At 33.8% G+C, this 24,026-nt stretch overlaps 1 protein-coding gene across 1 annotated transcript in view; it reads left to right on the top strand.

Moving 5' to 3' along the window:
• TACR3 (tachykinin receptor 3) overlaps positions 1-24,026 on the top strand; it is a 43,490-nt gene that overhangs the window by 8,001 nt on the left and 11,463 nt on the right. The window contains exons 2-3 of the mRNA XM_090267972.1: positions 11,812-12,000; positions 14,043-14,193. Of these exons, the coding sequence (XP_090124098.1) occupies positions 11,812-12,000; positions 14,043-14,193 (340 nt within the window). The remainder of the gene's footprint in view (positions 1-11,811; positions 12,001-14,042; positions 14,194-24,026) is intronic.

Below are 24,026 nucleotides of genomic sequence, written 5' to 3'. Positions count from 1 at the left end.
ATTCCAGAGTCATAAATCCAACCACCTACATGACTTCAGCCTTTGGAAATCTTCTAGGCATCTCAGACCTTACATGTCCCAAACTGAGTTCCTGACATTCATCCAAAACTTACGCCTCCTGCAGTCTTCTGAGGTCAAAATCTGAGCATCAGGTCAAAATTCTCGGAAGTATTCTTGACTCATCTCTTCTTTCATACTCCATACCCAATCCATCAGGAAATCTAATTACTTCCACTTTCAAAATAAATGTAGTATCTAATCACTTTTTAAGATGCCTCCCTAGTCCGAGTCAGCATCATTTCTTACCTAACTGGTTACTCTACTCTTACTGTTGTTCCTCTTTAGTATGTTCTCAATCAACAACCAGAGTGATCTTGTTAATGAATCAGGTCCTATATCCACTCTATAAATATTCTAATGGCTCCTCAGTTCTGTCGGGGTAGAAATCAAAGTCCTTATGATAGTCTATAAGATTTATAGTAACTGGTCATTTGCTGTTCTCTGACTTATCTCCTACTATCACTCCACCACTCTGCTCCACCATCACTGGTTCACTCTATTTTATCAATACACTGGGCGTGTTTCCACCAGAGGATCTTACGCTCTGTGGGATGGAAGCTCTCCTCCTCCAGAGGCCATGCTACTCATTTCCTGAGCTATTTCTGGGCTCTGGCTCCTTTATTTTAAATTCCTTCATTTTTTCTTTATACATCTACCACCTTCTTAAATATTAAATAATTACTTCAGCTGTAATATTTATTGTTTTTTTGTCTGGACCTGTGTTGCAAGGTTCATGAGAAGAAAAAAGTAAGACTATAAAAATAAAATTATTTTACATTTGTAGGTTTGTTGTGAGTTGGCAGAGAAGCTATTTTTACAAAGAAGTGAATAGTCAACTTTTCATTCCACAGTGTATCTCATGTATGAACTGATTACTGTCTGAAAGAGTAGCCTCATATCATTTTCTACACACTTGTTGTTTTATTTTTCTTTATTCTATTTACTAATATCTACTTTGTTTACTATTATATGCATAACACATAAGACAATGACTGCAAATATTTGACACTCGATACAAATTTTTTTCTATCATTGAGTAATTTGTTCTCAAATAGCCTTATTAAAATATCATAAAATATAATTTAAATTAAAAATTAGATATGAAAATAGCCTTTATTTTCTATCTTTATTTTCCAAGTTTACAGGTTATCAATTACCTGCTTTCTTCCATTAGCACAGCTAAATAAGTATTTACACCATATTGTGCAGATCCATGTTAGACAAAATTGAAAGGAATTAATTCCTAGTGTATCCAAAGAACTTACAAAGTTTCCAAGTGTAACATTAAATATTTTTATTTAATCACTGAATCACAATTAGCCCAGATTGAAGTTGCATAGATCTCATTACTGATTACTTTCATTCAGAAAATTGTTTTAAAATGAGAGATTTACAAAAGAAATAACCTATACCCTAGTACCCTGATGGAATAGATTTCTGTTGAAGAGCTAAACACAATATTAAAATAAGATTTTTAAATCCTTAGATCAGATTTTGAACATATGCTCATTTCTCTTTCCATGCCAATTACAAATACTTAAGAACTACTTTAAATAAGTTATTTTTTGCTTGTTTTTGTCTCAAGCTTACCACTATAGCTGTTTTTGTCCCAAGTGATAACTTCATGTTATTCAACATAGTTTACAATAATTTAGATTAGCTACTGGGCCTGACATTGTCTGTCTCTTTATATATATTGTGTTATTTAATGTCATTTTAACCTCATAATCATATTCTACGTTTTGCTTATTACTTCTATTCAGCAAAGTTAAGAAAACTATTCTTCTAAAAATTGTATATGTGCTGAAGTTCTCACTTGTAAAGAATTATCCACCCACTATCTGTACAAGCATTCAACAACCATTTACAGTCACTATTCAATGAAAGGATCTACAGATACTTTTTAGTCGACATAGAACACCGAGAAGAACAAAATCAGTATCTACAATAAGCTAAAATCAAAGTAAGAGCATAATGCTGTTGGAACTCTGAAGAGGTAAAAACTAATAGAAGGGAAAGAATCTACAGTGAACATTCTGTAATCTGAGTAGAACTCAGTTGTATTATAGAACCCAGTTGTAGAACTTTAGAAAACGGTATGAACAAGAGGACTCACTTATTTTTAGCTCAGTTGATGAACTGGATGAGTTTAGCCTAATAAGAATTACTTTGCCTTTGCATTCTTTGCAAAATAGTAACTAAAACTATGTTGTAGAGAAGATTACTTTTAGGAAATGTATTATGAATCATTGGTACTTTCTACTATTTGTAGTTCTTATTCAAGGACTGAAAAAAAACAGTTGTAGAACCCAGTTGTAGAACTTTAGAATAAGGTATGAACAAAAGGAAAATCGTTTCAGCAAGGAAACTAGCATGTGAAAAATGTGAAATTGTTAAAGGTTATTTGATCAGGGTCATTTCCATCTTTCAGTTCAGATCTACTCTCTACCCATTCCACTCTTCTTCTGCCCCCTTCCCACCTACCTATTTCTGTGGACTAACTGCATAGATGGGGCCCCTTGCTGTCTGGCCTCTTCTTGGCTTTGCCTAATGAGAGACACCTGGAGGTGATGGGCAGACATGAGGAAAAAAACTTTAGGATATATTTACCACACTTCCCTTTCAGAATTGCTGCAAATTTGCTAAGCTCAACTGTATCCATATCTCTTACCACAAGCTTCTCTTCTAAGGCTTCACCTCACTTTTGTTTATAGGATCCTTTCATCCCCCAGGTGTTGGGTGGGTGACACAACTTTGCTGTTGCTAGTCATTGGAACACTCATTCTAAGTTGGTTTCCTTTAATCATTTGTAAAATGGGGCTTGTAAATGACTTATTAAATTTTGTAAATGACCTATTTATTTAACTCTCTTCATTTTTCTCATTTGAGTGTGTCTTGTTTTTCCTGGAGCTCTGACTGACACAATAAAGTAAGTTTGAGGAAAGGGTCCGATATTTAGTGTCACTGTAGTAAAAAGGGTGAGAATCACAGTTAATCCTGTTGGAAGTGCAGAAGCAGTGAAATATTTTAGGAGAACTTTGAAGATATTGTGAAGAAAGTTGGAAGAGAGAAGAATCAGGGAAACCAATTTTGATAGTGTTTCAATAGTCAAGGCATCAATAGTTGGAAGGGAAAAAAAGAACATATTTGGTGATGTCAGAAATTGAGCTGATGAGATTTATGATTGTGCAAAGGAATTGAGAAAAAGGAAGAGATTCAGACTAACTCATGTGTACATACAAATAATATTTACAATGAGCACACTCAAAGTAGTTATAGTTTCCCAAGAGTAAATAAATTTATGAAACACAAATATATTTTCATATGTATTAGGAATATTCATGTTTCTTCCAAAGTATTCATACTGTAGGAGAGTAGATATAAAGTCGTTTCCCCTCAATTTCATAGAACTCTTAATGTTGTTGTTGGTTAAGAAAAATGTCTGCCATAACTATTGATTTGTAGTGCCAATTATAATATATAGACTCATTTAATCACATGCATAGAAGACATATAAAAAGGAACCTAAATAATAATAGAAGTTAATAGATGGAAGGGAATTTTGGTTCCATACTATTTGATATGAGTCACACTTGCAGTACTCTGCAAATTATACAAATTTACAGCAGTTATTTTGAATATACTCGATTTTCAACATGTTAGCTCGTCCCCATCAATCTGCTTCCTGTCATAATTCTGATTATAATTATCTTTCAGACAACCTCTCTTTGATTAAAATTGGAATCTCAGAGTTTTGAAGGAGCCTATTTTCACCTATTTCAACAATACATCTGGAAGTTTACAGTCTTTTAATTCACCCAATAAATTGTCACTCATTCTATTCTTGAGTACTTTCAATGACAAAGCCAACATAAAAGTGTTAATACCATGTAACCCTGGAGAATTGTGACTCATCTTACTCTAGAAACTGAACTCTATTCTCAATAGTGATCTAAAACTTCTCTCATAACCATTGTACATTATAGTGCCCCATACACTTGACTAAAGCTAGCAAATGTCCTGAGTCTCTTCTGTTTAAAATTTTCAATTTCTTTACCCATTTATTATTATACAGCATAGCTATTGGTGCTACTTGAAGGTTTCTTTAGTTGTTATTCTCTCTAAATCCCTGGCTGGTTTAGCTCAGTGGATTGAGCGTCGGCCTGCGAGCTAAGTGTCGCTGGTTCGATCTTCCAGTCAGGGTACATCAGAGAAGGAAAACTCTGACTCCAAAAAACCTCCGCTGCCTTGCGGCATACCTCTTCAGGGGAAAGGCTAAGGGAGTAAACCCCGACAGAAAATCCGGAGCCGGAGTCCCTAAGGCGGTTTGACGTTGTAGTCAACACCGGCAACTCCTGCGGCGCACCTGAAGCCAAGCTGTATTGACTCCGTCTTTCCCTTGGACCCTTCAGCTGCGAAGAGAGGGGGGGTCTGCTGCATGGGCAACAGCAGATCCTCCATATCACCCTGCCCAGGCTCTGTAGCTTCAGCGTCATCGCAAGATGTCGATTCAACACGGGAGGAGACAGATACCGTGTCACTCCCGAGTCGGACTGCACAGCCATTCTCGGCGGTGCAGATAGACTCTTAGGAAGCTACACCATCGTCTCTCGAGACGGACGGCTGCCGACGATATTCTCTCTAAATCCACTTTGGACACCCTCTTGAATTCTCTTTCATCTAAAAACTATTTCCCTTATAAAATGAAACTGAATTAAAGTTCTTTTCTATTGCCATGAAAGAGGACTTTGTATGTATATTACCTTTTGTACAAATAGAATATCATGTGTAGATATATATACTAAATATACAATGAAGTCAAATACTTTCACTATTCTGATACTTTTTTAAATATAATTTTCCTCAGATGTCAATGTATAAATTTTATTTATATCTAAAACTTTGAGTAAATGAACAAGTGATCTGTTTTTTGTTGGATAATATTTTGAAGTTTCTATTATGTGTGTATATGTATGAATGTTTATATATAGGTTTACCTTCATTAGTGCTCATTAAGTTCAAAATTCACTAAGATAATACTTATAATTAATTAATAGAGTCATTCTTAAGTTCATTTGAAACAGTTATGGAAAAGTGCAGAATAAATTTGTCTAAAAATTTAAGTTTCAGGAAAGGTTGTATTTCTAGTGATTTGTAAAAGCAAAAAATACCCTAGCACCACAGGCCAGAAGCTGAAATTTTATGGATCATAAGCAGGTGTAGCAACTAATGTTTATTTTGCACAGACAATAGCCAGACAGCATTTTATATTTGTGATTTACATTGTTTATTATGGCTGGAATCAAACTAGAAAACAATAAAACTCATCATTTCAGACAAATAGTCTTTGCATGGTTAGTACAATCAAGTAAACATCTGAAGATTGTAATCTGTCTTCATTTTGAAATGTGTAGAAGCATGTGAAGACCCAGAAACAGAGTTGAATAAAAAGTTATCAAAAAAAAAAACAAACAAAGAATTATACCAGATACCAAGAATAATTACAAAACAGAAAAGGCTCACTTATTGAGAGTAAGTAATGTTATATCAAAAAGAGTATTGTGCAAAAGGCATCAAAGTAAAGAGAAAAGACATCCTCAATTATATCAGAAAAGCAGTAAGTGGTAAGGCAAAGTGGTCTAATAATAAAATGAAAAGGAAAGCTGATAAAAACGTTATTAAAAATATGAGCTTTCAATGGATGCTTCTCAGAATTTCAGCTTCTATGAAAGAAAATAAAAAGTGACTTTAAAACTTTTTCAAATGACATCCTAATTGGACAGTAAGAATCAATCAAATCTTAGCTGTCATTCATGAAATAAACATACTCAGGAAACTCAAACATATTTGAGAATCTGTTTAGTGAGGGAAAAATGGTAGTGAGAAGCTCAGAAAAAAAATAAACCTTGGAAAAGCTAATGTGACACATCAAAAATATATATTTCTTTAAAGGAAGAATAAAATACTGACATTTAAATAAGTTACCTCTGAGATTCAATCACTTCTTCTCAAGGTCCAGAGGATATTTATCTGGATGAGCTTAAGCAACCATTTTCTTCATGCCTACTGTTGAGTAAATTATTATTGCTGAAGAGAGTCACAGAATAGGAAATAGTAATGCCACAATGAATTCCTAATCACCTATTTCAAACTTGTCTTCAGCAGTGTTTAGCAATTCTACCTACTTCTTTGGCCAACTGGCTTGCCCTTTTTGCAATATTTCAACATTTTTCACTTTTCTCAGACTATTACCATAGTTCAATCTCCTGTAGCAACACTCCATTTCAAGCACCAATCACCTCCCACCCAAACCAAAACAATAGCCAGGTAACTTATTTCCCTGATTCCATTCCTTCCATCCTTAAGTCCATTCCCCAGATTAAAATCTGGTTATTCTCCTTCCTTGATTGAGTCACTTCAATTACTTTCCAAAAGACCAAAATTTGTGACCTGCATTGCAACTTTGTCTCAAACCACTTTACCCCTTCACTTTCTCTGTTTCAATTACAGTGGCCTCTAATTACACAGATAATACATAATGCTTCTCCCACCCTGACTCATCATCATGTTGGTTTCCAAGGGCTGCTGTAACAAAGAACCACAGACTGAATGACTTAGAACAGAAATATTTGTCTCATAGTTCTGGAAGCTAGAAATCTGAAATTAAGGTGTTGGTAAGGGTCAAACCCCCTCTGAAAGCTGAAGGAAAATCCTTCCTTTCTCTTCCTAGTTTCTGGGGATTTGCTGGCCGCCTTTGGCATTCCTTAGTTCATAATGCATCACTCAATACTCCATTTTCACATGGCACTCCCTGTATATGTCTCTCCATTTTCAGATTTCTCCTTTGTGCCGAGTCATTGGATTAGGAGTCACCCTATTGACCTTATTTTAACTTGATTATCTTTATAAAGACTCGATTTCCAAATAAGGTCACATTCTCTGATACTGGAAGTTGGGACTTTAACAGAACTTTTTTTAAATCAAATATATTATTGATTATACTTGCCCCAACTTTTCCCCTTTGCTCTCCTCCGCCCCACCCACCCCCACTCCCACAGTGAATCTCCACCCTGTTGTCTGTGTCCATGGGTCATTCATACCTGTTCCTTGACTAGTCCACATATCTTTTCTAAAGGGACATGGTTCAACCCCTAAAACCCACCATTAGCACAGTAGTTTTTCACATGCTTGTCCTCTGAGAAACCTTTGCAACCCTCACCCTTCTGCCACCTTGCCTTGTCATTCTTCCTATTTTCAACCCAGGATGGCTTTCCTTAAGGAAGACTGATTCACAATCTGAATATGTTTTCCCAGTAAATGCATTCACATGACATATGTATATTGCCTTTGTAACACTTACCATATCTGTAATTTTACATTTATTGGTAAGATTACTTGATTAATATCTACTTCACTAGACTGTGAGCTCTGTGAAGGCCATCTTTCTGCACTGTTGTATCACTATGTGTCTGGAATAGCACAGCGGGCATTCAGTAAATGTTTGGCTGAATGAATAAAAAATATATAAGACCAAAAATGACAAAACTGTCAGCTTGAAGCTTCAAAATTTCTACTTTTATTAAAGTTTTAGTGAGAATATAAATTGTTTCCATATAATATCCTACCTGTCACTGGAAATTTTCTCTATCATTAGACCAGTTGGCTAAAAAAAGAAATCTGTAAGAAACTGCAGTTGATTTGAACTATCCATGCTACAGTGTCTATACAGGACTCTGACCCTGCTCATGTCACTCCATTTCTCTTTTAGTCTTAAAAACTCAACTGTATAATCATCCAAATAGTGTTCATATATTCCAGAGCAAACAAAATAGCAAAAGATTATAATAGAGTTTGAGAAATATTCAATTCGGTAGAAGAAATTTTATTGGTAAATTCTGTGGTTGACTCTGGGAACACCCAAAAAACAATTCAATACAGAGAAATACTGTATTGACTTATAATCAGCAGCAGTGGAAACAGACATGCCCAGCTACAATTATTGTCTTTATATGTTCGACTTTTAGTTTTTATATTGTACATAAATGTTTTTAGGTTCATAAGGCAAAATATAACTTCTGATTCTTTGAAAGGCATCTATCTATCTTATATATTTTTCCTCTCTCACAATTCCTTACATGAATGGTTATATTCAAAGCCATAATCTGTATATATATGGACTTGGAAGACTGGCAGAATGGTTTAGAATTCTAGCTCCTACCATCTGAGTCCCTTGTGATCAATTTACTTAATTTTTTTTCTTTTTTTATTCTCAGCCAAGGACTTTTTTTTTTTTTTTTTTTTTCATTGCTTTTAGGGAGAGAAGGAGAGAGAGAAAGAGAAATGTGGGAAATATCAATCAGTTGCCGTTTCATAGATGTGCCCAGAAAGGGATAGAATCTGAAACCTGGGTATGGGCCCTGACCAGGAATAGAACCCATAACCTTTCTTTGTCCTAAGGACAAGATTGCACTTCCAATCTAGTGAGTCTTTAAGAGGCCAAGGAAAGAGCACTGAGACCCTGGGTTCTCATTTCGATATGTGCATCAGCAAGCGATAAGAACCTGTGAAGGGAAACAGCCATCAGCTGATAAAGAAATGAAATTGTCTCTAAATGCCACATCTTTCAAAGTTTTTGAGGATCTACCCCCGTGCTTGCAAAGTCAGCTTACCCTTCTCTAAAGACAAGGTCAGTCCAGGTCAGCCCATCATGTGTCTCAGAGGTGGCAGAAGTCTATAACTGCAGAACACCCCACTTGAAAATGGCAGTCACCTGGAGATCCCTGTACGATATCTGCTTCTTTCCAGCTGATAATGGAGCAGACTTGGGAAGGGCTGCTCGGGCCATAAATCACATTAGGGTTCACAAACGTCATTTCCTATTGATGTTGACGTTCCTGTTCCTCATTTATATTGATCAGTGGACATTTGTTTGCCAAAATAAAGCCAAAAGAGATTTCTTGGATGCCCTGTGACATTTTCAAAGGGAAAATTTTATTCTGTTCAGCACTTCATATATGACTGGGTTTAAGAAAGGAGTTATAAATCTCCCTTAGACATGTCTTGCGTGAATAGAGGAAGAAATATTTATTTGTCACTTCCTGTTTCCCCAGGACCATCTTTACACAGTTAGAGTGTGTATCACTTTTTAAAATGGAATTGGAACCATTTAGGCATTCAGTTCAGTTAGGTTTTAGGATTTGGAAGCTTGTAATCAAACCTTGGCATGTATCACACACAGTGAGTATAGTTGAGTTTCAGAAAAACCTTAAAGCCGTGGATGAAACAGTGGCCCATGATACATACTGAATTAGAAGTCCTAATGTCTAGTGTTGTGCATGAGTGTACATGTGTGCAGTGCCCCTGGAAGCCAAGTACAATAGCTAAATGCTGATTTGGGCAAAATATTTATATTCTCAGTTCCTAAAACCAGTGATAAAAATCTGTTATATTCAGAACATTGATATCTATACAACTTCTATCACAATAGAGTTATTGGCATAAGTTTATTAAATCAAATATCTGCTCTGATTAAAAGGGGGCTGCTTTAAGAAAGAAGCAAAAGTCATGGATTAATATGTTCAGAAACGGAGGCTCTAACCAAATGCCCATTAAGCAACTGTTACTGTATTTCATCCTGACAATAAAATGTATAAGGGAAAAAAAACAGGACGCTGTTCCAACCAACTGAGCCACACCAGCCAGGACTTACTTAATTTCTTTAAGCCTCAGTTTTCTTTTATGCAAAATAAAGCTATTATTTGATTGATTGGACTATTATAGATATCAAATGAACATAACGTATATAATATATTGCCTGGTAATGATTAGCAAACAATACATGTTGCTATTATTTTCATCGACATAAGCATGAGAGGTGAAATTTAAACAGTTCTCATTTTATATTCTTTCTATGGTTCACTTTATTTTCCTAAAGAATGTATTGGTTTGTTTGTTTTTTAATTTATACTACCAAAAGTCTTCAAAGTCTTTCATTTTTTGCCAAAATACTGTTTTTATCATTGTTTTTATACCCAACTATCACTTTTACCTATTAACAGTCATCCATAATAAATTAAGAATATTCTCTTTAAGTAAGTTAAAACTAAAGTTAATAATATGAATAGTATATAGATAAGTTCCAATACATCTACTAAAGATCTAATTCTGCCTAATAATTACAAAAGCACAAAGCAATAAACACATTATTTTGAAATGTTTATTCTTAAGGTTGAAATGTTTTTGGTTTAAGTAATACCATTATCTGATAAAAGTGTAGCCTTCGAAAATGTTGCAGAAACCAACATATACTTCAGAACACAAAATGGTCAATATAATTTTTACATTATTTTCTGCTCTATTATTCAGAGATTTAACAATTTAGAAAAAATCTGCACTCTAAAAATCATATGTGTTTTCTAGAGCCTCTAATATATTTTTATAAAAATTATATATAATTATATAGATAGATACTGTGAATATTTTCATGATGTAGTATGTATTCAATTTTGGAGTTAACAGAAAGACATAGCCTCAATCACACTTGATTTATTTTTATTCATCTTTATCTGAACCTTGAGCTTCATGCTTTTATTTTTTTAATTTAAATTATACTTTATTGTTTATGCTATTACAGTTGTCCCAACTTTTTCTCTTTGTTTTCCTCTACCCAGACCCCCCTACTCCCTCAGGCCATCCCCACACTTTTGTTCATGTCCATAGTTCATGCATATATCTTTGGCTACTGTATTCCCTATACTGTACTTTACATCCCCATGACTATTCTGTAACTACCAATTTGTACTTCTTATTTCCTTCACATTTTCCATCCATCCCTCCATACCCCTCCCATCTGACAACCATCAAAATATTCTCTGTATCTATGATTCTGTTTCTGTTCTGCTTGTTCATTGATTTTGTTTTTAAGATTCAATTATTGATAGATAGGTATTTATTGCCATTTTATTACTCACATTGTTTTATCTTCTTCAATATCCTTTAATATTTCATATAATACTGGTTTTGTGATAATGAACTCCTTTAGCTTTTTCTTATCTGGAAAGCACTTTATCTGCCCTTTGATTCTAAATGATAGCTTTGCTGTATAGAGTAATCTTGGTTGTAGGTCTTTGCTTTTCATCACTTTGAATATTTCTTATGAATCTCTTCAACCTGAAAAGTTTCTTTTTGAGTTTTATACTTTTAAATGGAAATGTTGATGATATCTTTCACAGGGTTCCTCATCTTTGTCAATCAGGTAGTTATTTTCATATTATCTCTAGAATTTTCTTTTTAAAACTCAAACAGAAAAAAATGGAGGTCTTGAAAGTACTAAATTTATATTTTTAAGCACTTATTTCTCATCTTTCCAATTCAACATATATTTATGAATTCTAATAAATTCATAAATGTGTGAGGCACAGCATCAAATAATACCTTTCATTTACATTATTTTTATTGATCCTGACTTCACCTCTAAGAGGTGGATATTCTTGTTTCTATTGTTAAAATAATGAAGCTGAGGTTTACAAAGGTTTTAAAAGGTGACAAAATAGGATTTGAACCTCAGTTTTTCCGATTCCAAAGACTGTGTCATAGTTATTACTTTGGGCTGCCTCTACACAAGCAAAATCCTTATCAACTTGTTTACCAGAAGAGAGAAAACCCTGACCACTAAAATGCCTTTGAAACTGCTTTTTAAACTTCATTAAAAAGAGGCTGACAACATGGTTTTGTTTTGTTTTGTTTATATAGGTATATGGCCATTATTGACCCTTTGAAACCCAGACTGTCTGCCACAGCAACCAAGATTGTTATTGGCAGTATTTGGATTCTAGCATTTCTACTTGCCTTCCCTCAGTGTCTGTACTCCAGAATCAAAGTCATGCCAGGGCGTACTCTTTGCTATGTGCAATGGCCAGAAGGTCCCAAACAACATTTCACGTAAGTTAATTCTCTGTTATGACTTTCAGTTTAACTTATTGAACACTTAAGGAACTGTAGGTTGGGAGCAACAACTAAATAAATAAGACACAGACATTTCCCTCAATGTATTACATATTACTTGGGAAAAGAGACAATTAAAATATTACAATACAGTATGATATAGTCAGCAAGTTGCAAATTAAAAAGATTTATAATTTTTTTAAATGTAATAATTTATATATGGGGCAGCTCTGGATAATTTCCTAGAGGAGGTGAAGATAAGTTCATTGGAGATGAAAGCAATGCCCCCAAAAGGGTAGGGTTGTTATTGATTGAGAGATGAGTGAGAAGGGAGGAACTACAGCCCAAGTGTATAGATTGCTCTTTGAAGAAGGCTGCCTGAAAAGAAGAGTCCTGGTAGGTTCTTGGTTGTGTCTTTTGTTTTAACATTAAAGAAACTAAAACACTAGGTTGAAAAGAAAATAGGAATGTTACAATATACGATAGAATTTGGCATTTCATATTTTGGACCCACCTTTAAAAAGAAAGAATAGATGAAATACTGCCATTTGCGATGACTAGATGGATCCTGATAATATCATGCTAAGTGAAATAACTCATACAGGAAAAAGTCAAGAAAAATATGATTTAACTCATCTGTGGGATATAAAACCGAATGCAACAAGAGAAAAAACAAGACAAAGAAACAAACGAAAATCCATAGACAAATAATAGTATGGTAGTTACCAAAAGGAAAGGAGGTGGGGTAAGGTAGTCAAGGGTAAAGGGGGTCAAATACATGGTCATGGGAAGGAGATTTAACTTTGGGTGGTAAACACACAATGCAGTATACAGATGATGTATTATGGAACTGTACACTTGAAACCTATGTAATTTCATTAACCAATGTAACCTCGATAAATTTCATTAAAAATTCTCTAAAAATAAAGCTAATAGAAAAAATGTGCAATTTCTTTGCATTTGGTTTTTTAATACAGTCATTTAAATTTTACTTCAATATAATTTTTAATGACCCATTTGCTCTTTTAAAATAACAAATAATACAAATATAATGGTCATCTTTTAAAGCAGTCATTTTATCAAACTTTGCTCTATCAAGAACCCAATTTTTAAGGAACATTAGAAGTTTTTATTGAAGGAAAAGCAAGCAGCAGTTATTAAACTGTTTCCTATCCATTATTATTAATAAATCTTAGTTGTATGATAAAATAAAATAATACATTTTTATTATTTGTTGACTGAACCACTTCCCCATTGACATTAAATTGATACTTAATAAGATATCAAGAAATTAAGAGGCAAAGAGGTTAAATTCCTTTTACAAAAAAAGAAAAAACAAAAAACAAAAAAAACAGGCATTGAGATTAGCATTCCAAACCCTTGAATTACCTTAAAGCCTTACTAAGACAGTGAAAGCCACACAGAACTCTAGCTGTGCTGTTGTATTATTGGTTACCTTCTGTTCCTTCCTAACTGCCTTCTTATAATTTTGACTGAAAGTTATGAAATCCTAGAATTTAGTTTAATAATTTATAGTGTCATGACTTTGTAGTGACTGACACATTGGTATATTATAAACCAAATTAATGATGGAAAAATACATGTTAATGTCTTTGTCTGATTTTTAAAATCACAGTCAATCACAGAGAAAATATCTGTCAGTTGATTAGTTTATTCTGTCCCCTCTCTTTTCCTCTGATGATACATTTAATTAGGTCAGCTCAACAACCAAAGAGAGGAAAGGCATTTATCCTGAACCCCTAGGCAAGGTGGGGGCAGGTGTAGTGTAAGTAAACTCTACAGCTCAGCTTTGGTTCTCGAGTATAATGTAAGGATTGACAGAGATCAACTGGAAGCATTTGGACAACTCTAGCTGACAAAAGCACAGTATGTTGATGGATTTGTGAAATGAGGACTTAGAAAAAATGCAGAAATATTCTGTGGCATTTTCAATCATGATTTAAAATGGAATGAATTCAAAGCCTCACCATTTCATCCCAATAGGCTATTCAGCATGTGTTTTTTTGTACTTCTTTCAGTTACCATATCATCGTCATTATACTGGTATACTGTTTCCCATTGCTCGTCATGGGCATCACATACACCATCGTTGGAATCACTCTCTGGGGAGGAGAGATCCCAGGAGATACCTGTGACAAGTATCATGAGCAGCTAAAGGCTAAAAGAAAGGTACTGTTCCATATAATTTGCCTAGCCTTTGTATAAATTGTGACACAGCAGAGAAGGAGAAAACCTACTTATGGCATTTTAACTCTGTATAATATAATTTGATGCTTTGCTTCTATTTCTGTTTTCTTTTTTTAATCCATTTTTTACTTCCTTTTTGTCTTCTATAAGCCACTGATCATGTGCAATATCAGTCTGTAATAGAATAGTCACTTTCCTACAGAAAGACTTTTTATTAACTCGTTCAGAGTATCCTCAATTTCTCCACATAAAACTTCTGAGATTTCATTTTAAGTGGAGTCCTAGCTGACTGTATTGTTGCAATTCTAGCTATCTTTGTCCTTTATGGAAAAGAATACCTCTGATGTACTCTATAATCTTCCAGAAGCTTCTTTGATCCCAATGATGGCATCGATCTTAGTATGTGCAATCATTTCTTAATATCCATTTATCTATCCCTCCTTCTCTCCCTTCCTGACACTTCTCCTTATCCTCTCCCTCTCCTCCATCTGGTTTCTGCACAGCCATCATGTATGTCTGATTAAAAGGTAAGAGTTGCATTAATACTCTTCTACAACTAATTGGGTAACATAAAGCCTATTTCTAAACATTCACATTAAACAAGAAACCTTCTAAAATTATTCTGTTGACATTTTACTATGATTCTTCATTAAGAACTTTTCTGACTAACCTTATGTGACTTGGTGAGTGAGGTTTTTGACAAATTTGAGTTAAAAAGAATCATAGTCATCTGTTCCATCTTCCTCTCTCCAATTGATGTGTACCTAATGCAAATCTAAGAGGTTTGTCCAAGGATAAGAGTCATTATGCCAATTATTATTTCTTCTTCTTACGGTTCATTTATTTAGATAGAGCTATCAACTACATGGACACTTCCTTATAAAACACTAAAAAAAATTAAAATTTCTTACCTACAAATACTCAACGACAATCAGGTTTTAAAAATGTAATGTAGAAAATTGATTACATTTTAATACTAATATGTTTTTCTTCCATTATTAATAAATAATGGTAGACAAGACTTATGTTCAGTTAACAATTTATCATGATCTTTAGTATTTGGAAAGAAAAGTACACATGATCTTTTCCACATCAATTTACTCATTTCAGCCTGTCATATATATATACATGTAATTTTGTTTCTCTTTTCAAAAAACACCTTAAAAATGAAGTTCACAAACAACCAAATTATACTTTTAGTACCTAAGATTCCCTATATTAAGAGAACTTTAATAACTTGGTTGTCTTAAGTGAACAGTTTCTTTTTCTCTTTTGTAATTTCAATACTCATTTTATAACATCTTGCTTATATTGAAAGATGCTCTTTAGGGGCATATTTTCTTATAGCTATGTTTTAGGTATCATCGCATTAAATAACTGATGTGAAGTTCTATGTATTTCAGAACAATTTCTGTCTTTCTATTACCAACTTAGTTTCCTGTCTTATTTCTTATTGGTTTAGACATATTTTTTAAAATAGTTTTCCCCTGTTCATTTCTAGTGAAATTAAAATAAGTATAGTAATTGTAGATTAAGTTCCTTTTCTTCATATACTGTAATATTTTTCTAGTAAGGAATAAAAATTTAACGAATGTGCCTTTCTATTTTTGCATTGAGTCCCAGGGAGAACAAAAACAGGAGGGACTATTTCTGCTTTTGCCTCTATACAACTAATGAAAATAAGGCATAAATATTTCCTCCTGATATTATTACTATACAATTTTAAAGTATAAATATCAATATAAATTGAGAGTGTGATCCTTCTAGAATATTTCAAAAAAGTAAGACATTTAAATTTTTCAGTCTATATGTCTTTCTCTTGGGTTTTGTTCTAGATTGAAATAATACAATATGTCACATATGCCATAGACTTCTCAAAATAAATTACCTTATCCTTACAGTTCTTTCATAGTCACTTATTGGTATAACCACCAGTATCTTGAAAGTAGCACTCATTTTTTCCAAAAATTTAATTTTTCCAAATATAATTAGCTCTTCTCTCAATTTCTTTTTTATCTGAAATTAAAATATTGTTTGGTGTAGTTTGGAATAGATTTATTTCTAGTAATTATGCTACATTTATATCTTAATATGTCCACTTAGGTCAAAGATATAAATCCTACCCTGGATGGGCCATTTAATTACATCCTGTCTCCTAGAAAATTCATCTTTGAAATTACAGATTTGACTTCAGAGATAGAATAAAAGAGTGTTAATTATAATAGTGAAGATTTATTCTAACTGTGAGGGAAAAAAAACCTCCATGAAAAATGTTGACCCAGCATCCTAGTAATAAAATAGTGAATGTTGACTCAGCTCCTCAATTCACATGAATCAGAATAAAGTCACTGAAAAGAGCTTTGCAAATACTGAGAAGCATTGCTTTCATTTCTTTCTCTCACAATCTTTAGACATTGTGCTTAATTTCAAATCTTGTAGATTAAATTCTTCATTTACATGTCTAAATTATATAAGACCTAGCATATCTAAAAAATAAACTGATCATTAACCATCCCCACTTGATCTTTACATATGTCCTGCCAAAGTATGTACTCAGTTTGAAAATAATACTATTCGTTCTAGCCAGCACTAAATATTAAAAAGACTAAATGTTAGTCTTGAAAAATAAATTAATACCTGTAGAATTTTTTTATTATAAATATTAGAGTGTTGAACCAGAAAATCAGCATTAAAATTAGGAACTGGGAAGGACAAGAGCACAGTGCCACATGCACAATAGGTTGTATGTGCTATCAGGTTTAGGGCTCATGCTGACAGGACAAAAAACTTAGATTTGGGTGATCATTAGTGAGGAATCTAAGCAAAGTTTAGACTTGGGTAGTAAGTTACTGAAAAAGTGACAAGATTTATTGATATAACCTTCTTAAAATTAAAAAGTACTTCAGAATCTGTAGTGAAAGAGTGTCCTAATACTATAATCTGTTATAGCACAAAGTCTATATATTATTTTATACTCAGAATAATGCTCTGGGATAAATAAAAAGGTATTATGTACTTTAGAGATATGTAAGCAACAAAGTTGAAGCTAGAGAAGGTAAAGGTGAAAACAAGGGATCAATGTGAAAAACTTTTAAAATAATCATCAATGTGTGTTGACTGATTAGATATAAACACTGAGGAGAAAAAATGAAAGGTTCTATTTAAAGACTCAATTGCTGAGAAAATTAGGACACTACCAACAGAAAATAGGGAGCCTGCAAGAAAATAAAGCAATTTTGATGAAGAAGATAAGTTCACTTTAAGAGAATATAGCCAGATGGAAATCATTCGCATGCAGCAGGAGGTTATGTTCCAGCAGAGGGATGCTTACTCATGCTAATGAAGATAACTGATGTTATTACTGCAGGAAACATCTCACACTTCTGTAATCTGTGAACATGGCTTCATGTCAACCCATTCTGTACTCCAATTAGAAATTTTCATAAGAACATTCTGCCATCATTATCTTCTGAATGAGATAATGGTGAATATAGGTACACCATCTAATGGGTATCCTTCGCCCAAATTCCTCTGCTCACCTCTCAGTGTTCCTAGGAATCTCCACACCTGCAACCTCCAGGAGCCCAAGTAAGAGGAGTAGAAAAAAATCATTTTGCCAGAACTGCCAATTTTTATTTCTACTTATTTCATTATTTCTTTTTTTATTATTTCTAATTTTGTAACAAAATCTTCAACTGATGTAGAAAAATCCATTGATAGCATTGTTCCTTTTGAGTAGGAGCTCCCGGATAATAACAGGTTAATGAAATATCCTTTGAAAAATAGGAGTTGCTAACCAATAATTCATGCAGCTATTTTGTGCACCTAAAAGAGAGTGGATACCAACTGTCTTCTTCTATTTGTATTTCATTTTGTGTCTTATTTATATGGCCTCTGTTCATAATAATGTGCAGTCCTTTAGCTTCTGTCCATTTGTCAGCAGGAGATGCATTTGTAGCTATTTATTCAGCATTGTGATTGTTTGGTGCTGACTCATAATACTTTCTCCAGCTTCCATTTTGAAAGGCCCCATTTGTTCAAAAGCTAACTTGGGGAAATCCATGGTCAAAAAATAAAGCAAATACAATTAACCTGAACCCTAAGACAATGACCTTAAAAAAAATCATTTTTTTTTAATGATTCAACTAAAGATAGAAATTATCTCATTTAAATTCATAGTAAATAAGCTACTATGGATCTCTGTTACTTTCTTCACTTACAAACAAATGGTCAGTTAAATTATAAAACCTGGATGTATTTTCCTTCAGCTGTTCAATGTTTCTTTATTAATGAATTATCTTTGATTATAATAAGACCATATGCCTAAGCATTGTTAGTCACATATGTTATCTCATTTAGTGCCTCATTAACACTCTGCAGTATTATTGTACTTACCTAACTAATGATGTAACCAAGGCTTAGAGAGTTTAACTTGCTTGGTATTCTGTTTCAAGATAGTAAAGGAATCTGGTTTGGATCCCAAGCTCACACTGAAGTCAAAGAAATAATCTATTGTCTTTTTATATCCTTTTATATAGTCAAAGGGCATTATAGATAACGTGGGTAAAGGGGGTAAAAATAAAAGAGGGGGACTAACTCATTATCAGCATTCTAACACTTTTTTGGTTTTTCTACAATATACACTCAATATATAAATTTTAAGAAAATAAGTTCCTTTTATAAACTATATCCCTCTAATTCTAGTGTTCATGTAACTGTGTTCATTTCACTCTTTTCAATAATCTATGAATAACCCATTCATAATGGAATAACCAGTTTTTATATTTTTATTTAATGCTTAAAAGGTTCTATAAGGAATCTCTTATTTGGAAACAGATTGGTCTTTGTTCTTAAATGTATTATTTTCTTTGTTCATGAGCTTTTAGTGCAACTTTTAGAAAAGATTTTTGTCAGAATTTATTTCAGTGTTTTCCACTCATTATCTGGTATATTGCCACAAATACTTTGTCTCTTCCCTGTCCTAAGACTCATGCCCAATTCTATGTGTTATCCATATTCTCCTATTTTACTTTGCTTGAGTACTTTTTAATGTAAACTGAACTAATTTTAACTAAGCTACATGTGAATACATAAAGTATTTACTTATGTCCACAAGGATACATTTTCTATTAACCATTTACAGTTCTTCATTTTTAAATTAAATTTTATTTAATAGTAAGTTCAAGTACTGTTAGAGTATGCAAACAAAGGAAAATAAAAAGTAAGAAAGTGTAAATTAAATTAAATTAAATGTCTATAAGAAATGTGGGGCATTTTATCACAGGTAAATTATTGGCTCAGTTGTCAAATGCTAAGGAAGAAATATGCTTTTCTCACCAATGTGTCCTCAGTGCCTAGCATAATAGCTTTGGAGTGAAAGGATGGATGGGTGGATGGATGGACAAGTGGATAAATGAATGAAAGAATAAGGTTTTATGAATCAGTTACCTTCTCGTTTTATACATGGAAAATGTGCAGTTATGTGATATGACTTGCTAAAGGTCAAAAATCATTAAAAGAGAGTGCCAGTTCTGGAATTGAAGCTTCCTGAGTTCTGACCTAGTATTCTGTCCCTCATCCCAGCACACACAGGTAAGACTATAGTCTGAATCTTCAAGTCAAAGTGAATGTCTTCAGGAGTATATTAATAATCTCAAGACTAAAAACATGGTTTGCTTATCTATTGCTGAATTAATTAAACTGTTCTTAAAAGTGTTCTTTATTTCATTAAATAAAAATATTTCTTCACCCTGCCACAAGAAAAATATATGATTATCTCTATTATATAAATTCTTGATATATCATTTAGTAAACAAAACATTTCTAGTAAGTAGAGTTTATATTATGCATATATTATGCATACTCGTTATAAAATTCTAAATTTACTTAACATTAAATTATGCTGGAAAAATGCCTTCTTTCCTTCATAGAAGAGACAACTACTTCAGTGTTGTGTAGGACTAGCTGTATTCATATCAAACACAAACTCTCTGGCCAAATATAACAGATAACCAGATGACACATAGCAGCTAGTATACTGCACAGTATCCACAGTATACTCTTAGGCTTAAGTGTTTCACATCTCCATAGCACATTTACTGGCCTAACACATGTTTCTACAGACCTCCCATTCTGCCGCAGGCCCTTAGCTGGTAACATCTGTTATAAATGATTTCCCTAAAACCAAAATCCTTTCCAAAAACCCAAAGAATACACAAAAGACAGGTTTTCTTTCTCAGTGTCCCTTTGGTTGACAGCTAGGACAGGGATTGACATAGTCAAGAGCTCTCTCTGCTAGAAGTAACCAGGAAAATATACCAGATTAAGTTAGCCATTTCAGCCACAGGAGCCACCCTAGCAAGATACAAGTATATGGCTTGCCATGGTTAAGTAGCAGAATACAAATGTCAGTATATGTCATGATATCTTTCAAATGTTATATAGAAGTGGATGAGGTGAGGTGAGGGAAGATAGAAGAAGAGTCTATTAGGCTGTTAGACACAATATAACAAAACACCACTGAGTGGTCCCAAAACAGAAATTATCTTCCTGCCGTTCTGGAGGATGGAAGACCAAGTTGTCAGTGGGGCTGGTTTCTTCAGGGTCTCTCACTGTACCTTGTAGATGGTCGTCTTCTTCCAGTGTTTTCACATGGTCTTCTCTCTGTGTTTGTCTGCATCCTAATTTCATCTTCTTATTAAGATACCAGTCTTATTAAATTAAGGTCCACCAATACGATCTAATTGTAACTTCATTAGCTCCTTAAAGATCTATCTCCAGATTCAGTCACATTCTGAAATACTTGCAGGCTAGGACTTTAATGTATGAATTTTAGGGGGACACTATTCAGCCTATAACAAAGTCATTATTTAAGGTTTTTAAAATAGATCCCTCTGACTAAGTCATTTCATGATTCTAGTAGCTTCATAGAACCAAGGAGAATTTCTGCTGTTTTGAAGATACGAGTTCCTTGGCATGTGTGAGTGTTACTAATCAAGGCGCTAGGATAGTGCTTCTCTCCACTCCACTTTAACAGCTCACTTTTAGCTGAAAGAAAATTGAGGGAAATATTTCTCTGTTTGAGCTGAAATTTTCCTTCCTTTTCTCGCCCCTAGTTGGCAGTTATTATTGACCCCTTTCCACTTTACTTTCTACTCTACCTCTTTTTTCATTCCTGTCTTAGAGGAAATAGTTTCTGTTCAAATTATTTCACCTTTCCACTTTTACATAATCTTTGCAACAATAGACAACGTCTTTTAAAGTGCCTAGTATGACACCTGCCTCCTCCAACATAATGCCTATAAGTAACTCTTACTCTTTCATTTTTTTATGATAGCCAGTTCCCAGCAATCTACTGTTTTAATTTACCATTATTTATGTGACCAAGATTTTATTTTATTTAAAAATGTTTTTATCTATTTTTAGAGAAAGGGGAAGGGAGGGAGAAAGAGAGGGAGAGACACACCTCAGTGAGAGCGAAATATCGATGGATTGCCTGTCTTACACACCCCTCAAGTGACCCAACCCACAGCCTGGGCATGTTCCCTGAGCTGGAATTGAATCGGCAAACTTTCAGGGCTATATGACCAAGATTTTAGTTAACTTCATGTATATCACTGTTTTTTATTTTTTTGTGTCTTAAATGAAATATGTAAATTTTACTGAGGATTTTGTAGATAAGTTCAAAGGGAGAATTTGCCTCTCAGAGCATAAAACCTCTGAAATTTCTTATCAAGTCAGCTCCCAAGCAGTTGTGTATGTGTGTCTCTCCTTCCTCATCTCCTTCAGTTTTCTCCCTGATACATTTCTCTGCTCCAGAAAAGCCATTCACCCACAATTTTTAAAGACAAATTTAGCACTGTTTTTATAATTCAAATAATTTCAAACTTGCAAATCCCCATCTACATCCCTCACCTTTCTCAGCAAACAAAATATCTTTCACATACTCAGGTTCACTTTCCTTCAAGTCAGGAGAGCTTATAAATAGAAAAAGAGCGTCGTTGTTTTCCTGTCACACTGCGCTGCATGAGCCCTTTATGTATGTGATTTTAATTACTTGCTCTAAGTCTGTTCAGATGTCTTTCTGCTACTGTTTTCATACTCTGAAAAAACTTCAGAGACTCTTCTCTCCGACTTTGCTTAGGGAGTAGACCCCAAAAGGACTGTGAGTCTCTGTATTTCTATGTGCTTTACTCAGTATGTTTACAAATTTATGAATTTTTCAAATCATTTATAGTTCTCACAAACCTGTCTTTCAGCTGTTTTGATATGGAAATATTTAGAACTGGTGAAATAATACATTGTGAATACGTCCTACCTTTTTATTCTCAGGTATTATCCTCAGATTATTTCTGCTTCATTATTTCATCATTCTTCAACATGATCTGGCAGCATTTTACAAATCTCCGAAACAGGAATTTCTAAATCCTTTTGCCATAGCCAACTAAGCCCAGATGAGAATGATTGTGACTGACACCTTAAAGAAACACAGACATGCTTCACATATTAAATCTGTGAAGGAGAAGAGCCCCTAAAGGGACTGAGAACTCTGAACAGAATAGTAGTTGCATACCAAAGGGAATAGGAACTCCAAAATTAATCGGAAAAAAGCAGCAAGTCCTTCAAATGCTACCATCCTGATTAAAAGCAGAAAATCAAGTTGGAGATAATAATTCCCTTTGTGTACATTGCTTGATTGAAAATTGAAAACTAATTATTAATGGCCATAAGCTTATATGCCACAGTTAAGATAAAGTGTTTTATTTTATTTTATTTTAAAGATTTTATTTACTTATTCTTAGAGAGAGGGGAAGAGAGGCGAGAGGGAGAGAAACATTGATGTGTGAGAGAAATATGTATGGGCTGCCTCTTACCCTTGTCCCAACTGGGGGCCATCCGACAACCCAGGCAAGTGTCCTGACTGTGAATCGAACCAATGAGCTTTCACTTTGCAGGACGACACCTAACCAAGCTATACTACTCAGGGCTAGAATGTTTTATTTTAAAACATAGTTTCATGGAAAATTAGAAGGCACTATTTCATTCACTTGACTGAGAATACAAGCCAGGTCTCCATCAACACAACACCAGCCTACCTTTTAACCATAAAATTTCATAAGGCATCTCCTAGAATACTTCATTGTTGGACCATGGATTTTTTACTAGGAAAGGCTATATAGTGAGCTCTAACTGCAGGCTTTGAGCAAATAAATAAGTCAACTTACATTATTTAAGGATCATTTATAATATATTAAATAAGAATACCCTATACCATACAACTCAGTTTCCATTGCTCTCCCATCTTCCTATAAGACGTTTTATAATTTAGGCAGCTTTGAACAAATGATTGAAACATGGAAATTTTTACCCATATCTTCCTCAAGTCCCATAGCCTCAGAGGGAAAGCAGAGTTCAGAAGTATGTTTTGGAGGAAAGTCACAGAGTTCCTGTCTTTGGGTGACTTAATAGCACATGTCAGATTCTCATTTCTGAAATGTGTTGCTTTGCACACAATTTTTTTTTTCGTTTAACTAAAGTACCAAGTGATATCAGCTGAGTAGAAAAAAAGTGTACAGTACAAAATATTTATATTAGTTCTTACATAAGGAGAAAGGATTAATCTATATATGTTGAATCCTTTTTCTAAGAGAGTTGTAGGTATACAGTACTCCCATTTGCCATTATCTTCAAGTTAAAATGCTGTTAAATTACTGGTGGATCATTCAAATTTGTGGAAGTTTGGTTTTGTACTTTTGTACTTTGCACTATTTTAGTTTTGCTGTTAGTCTTAGAGGAAATCTCTTTCCTAGGCATAA

Source organism: Furipterus horrens, unplaced genomic scaffold, assembly GCF_987537825.1.
Source record: "Furipterus horrens unplaced genomic scaffold, mFurHor1.1.pri manual_scaffold_2, whole genome shotgun sequence".
NCBI lineage: Eukaryota > Metazoa > Chordata > Mammalia > Chiroptera > Furipteridae > Furipterus > Furipterus horrens.
This window is presented reverse-complemented; position numbering and strand designations above follow the sequence as displayed.